Source organism: Gossypium arboreum, chromosome 8 (assembly GCF_025698485.1).
Source record: "Gossypium arboreum isolate Shixiya-1 chromosome 8, ASM2569848v2, whole genome shotgun sequence".
Taxonomy (NCBI): domain Eukaryota; kingdom Viridiplantae; phylum Streptophyta; class Magnoliopsida; order Malvales; family Malvaceae; genus Gossypium; species Gossypium arboreum.
In genome coordinates this window covers 5,235,555-5,238,329 of record NC_069077.1, presented here as the reverse complement: position 1 = coordinate 5,238,329, position 2,775 = coordinate 5,235,555, and the positions used below count along the sequence as shown (strand labels likewise).

Sequence of the window (2,775 nt, the reverse complement as noted above, 5' to 3'; positions counted from 1 at the left end):
TAAAATTAAAAGGTCAAATAAATTATTATACAATAATACCTTGGATTCAAAAGATGAATTTAAATTTAAGGTAGAATAAAAATCAAAATATTACAAACATAAAACTAAAAAATTCCAAAATCAAGAAGCCAAAAAAAATTAAAAAAATTAAAGCTTTCTCAAGTATAATTATCCATTCTGATACCTTTCTATCTACCTATCCTTCTGAAGTAAATTTGAGCCTCTATTTTTCTTGATCCAAAGTGTAATTTTTTTGTGTGTAAATTAGATAAAAACCTAACAACAACATGATTAGTACAATTCAAATTCAAGTCACACTTAAAACGGTGAACATCCTGACCATAATATGAATTGTAATTTTTTTGTTCCAACTAACTATCTCAGCATTCATTTAATCAAAAGGCAAAATGCCAAATCAAAACCTACTTTTAAGAAAGGAATTAGTGAGGTGAGATTGGGGCAAGTGGTCTACAAAGCAACTAAGCATTACAAGGCCAAATGTAACTTAAAAAACTAAGCACATACATTTTAGCCTATTTTCCCCCATACTTGAAAACTACAAGGTTTCTTCCTATACATACTTACTTTGCAAAATTTATCACCATAATACACTTATACAAGTAGTATAAGCTTCGTTCCGTATGATGCCAAAGCATTCGTCACATAACCGAACATGCATTCGGGTTTTCATCGCTGAAAACCTCGAAAGAATCGGATGGTTGTGACGAATACGATGAATACATGTCGAAAGAGGGGTGTTCAGGCATGTATCCCGGGTGCATATACATACATGAATACGGTCGTGGTGAGGTGTAATACAATTCGCTATGGCAACTACCAGGATAAGCTGTGTTGTATCTAGTAACATACACCGGTGGTGGTGCATGGTAATACGTTGGGTATTCATCCATGTGGTGATGCCGTGGAGGGCTATGATTGGCTGGAGATGGCATGGGGGTGGTGATGGGAATAGGACCATAAGGTCCATAACCAGTGAAATGTGATCCTGTAGGTGGAGGTCCAACATCAGTAGGGTGGTGGTGGTGGTGGTGTTCACCCTCATCAAAATTAACAGTAACATTCCCTTTCTGCCCCTTCTTTTTATTCTTTTTACCACCACCACCACCACCACCACCACCACCACCAGCAGTAGCAGCATTGCCTTCACTTTCACCACCGCCCCCTTTCTTTTCCGGTTCCGGGGCTTGTCCACCATTGCAGCCGTCACCACCATTTTCACCGCTTTTAGAAGCACCGTCTTCAGTTTTCGCTGCTTCTTTATCTTTATCATCTCCATGGTTACCTTCTTCACTGTTTGGTTGGCCACCTTGTTTGTCTTTGTTCTTTGATTTTCCTTTTTTCTCAGATTTTTCAGGCCATAACTCTGCATGTCTCCCTTTCTTTACTATCTTCTTGATCAAAGTATCGACATTTACGTGTAAATTGGCTTTTACCGTCACTTTTTGTTGTTTCAAATCAGCATCAACCTCGTAAACACCTGCAAATTACAGAATAAATGAAAAAGATGAACACCAGAGAAAAAGCTAGAAAAAGAAATTTTTACCATAAAAGAATATGTCCAGAAAAAAGAGAGAATATTTTGATGATTTTATGTAAACTGAAATAAAGAACAAAACCCAGATGAGAAAAACTCACAAGTATCAAGATTCTGATTAGCTGAATGATCTAAAACAGACATGAAAGATAATAAATAAATAAAAACTAAGAAACTGCAGAAACATGAAATTTCTAAACATGCGCAGGTAGATAACACAAGCATGTTAAAAGGATATGAGATAGTTGAGGATGTTTACTTTACCATCGATTTTTCTTAGAATCTTTTCAACTTTCCTTTTGCAACCTTCACAATGGATGGAAACTTTCAGCACCCAAGCCTGAATAACACAGGAAAAATCAACAATTAATGGTTAAACACTAAGGTCTGAAAAATCTAGTTAAAAATTTCACAAAAACAAAAAAGGTAAAGTAAGAAGCAAGTTTTAAATTTACCTTGTACTTGAGAGCAGGTTCTTGGATTTCTTCCACATCTTTGGAATTAGATTCTTGTTTGGGTTCAGCTGGCTTAGATTCTTGTTTGGTTTCTGGTTTTCCTTCGGTTGTTGCCATTAGAACAAAAGTAAAAAGAAGAAAGCAGAGGAAGTATAGATTTTTTTTTTCTGGGATTTAAGTGAGGAGAAATATGAAAGAGATAGGGAAATATGCTTAAGGTTAAGCAGTGAAGGCTTAAAGATGGAAGGCCTAGGAGTTGGTGCTGCGTGGGAGTATTTGCTGCCTGGGAAATGAATTTATTAACATTAAATTTTTTCTTGTAAGCTTTCCTTTCCTTTATATCATAATGGACACCTAATAATCTTAGCCCCAACCGTGGTTCTCTCAACTAAACCGGCTGAGTTATCCGTCTCGACAAAAAATTTAAACTGGTTGAGCCATAAATCGATATGAATTAATTAAATTATATTAAAAAATTGATTAAAACTAATTAAATTAATAAATTGGTAATCTGGTCGACTTTACTATAGATATAATTTTAAAATCTTGTCATTTAAAGAGTTTCAGTCAATAAAATTATCAAAAGTATTTTTCTAACCAAAAGTAAATGTTGGGATTTAAGTACTTTTAGCTTTTGCATTTAGAAGCGAAATTATCAAAATATTCTTATAGCTAATGATCCATTTACAACTTGTAAAACTTAAGTAGTTTTACATTCTTTATAATTTTTATACGATTAATATTTTAATGATTTAACCGTTGAAT

At 34.3% G+C, this 2,775-nt stretch overlaps 1 protein-coding gene across 2 annotated transcripts; it reads right to left on the bottom strand.

The window, feature by feature from the left end:
• Positions 1-202: 202 nt before the first annotated feature.
• On the bottom strand, positions 203-2,363 carry LOC108468974 (heavy metal-associated isoprenylated plant protein 36-like). 2 transcript variants are annotated; one of them, XM_017769844.2, is made up of 4 exons: positions 2,011-2,363; positions 1,820-1,895; positions 1,657-1,686; positions 203-1,498 (listed from the first exon to the last, which is right to left on the bottom strand). In XM_017769844.2, exons 1-4 carry the CDS (start codon positions 2,125-2,127, stop codon positions 660-662), a joined length of 1,062 nt encoding a protein of 353 aa, XP_017625333.1. In that variant the 5' UTR covers positions 2,128-2,363; the 3' UTR covers positions 203-659. The 2 variants fall into 2 exon arrangements, with proteins under 2 accessions (XP_017625333.1, XP_017625335.1); XM_017769846.2 differs by lacking the exon at positions 1,657-1,686 and having other exon boundaries at positions 2,011-2,361.
• Positions 2,364-2,775: the final 412 nt, after the last annotated feature.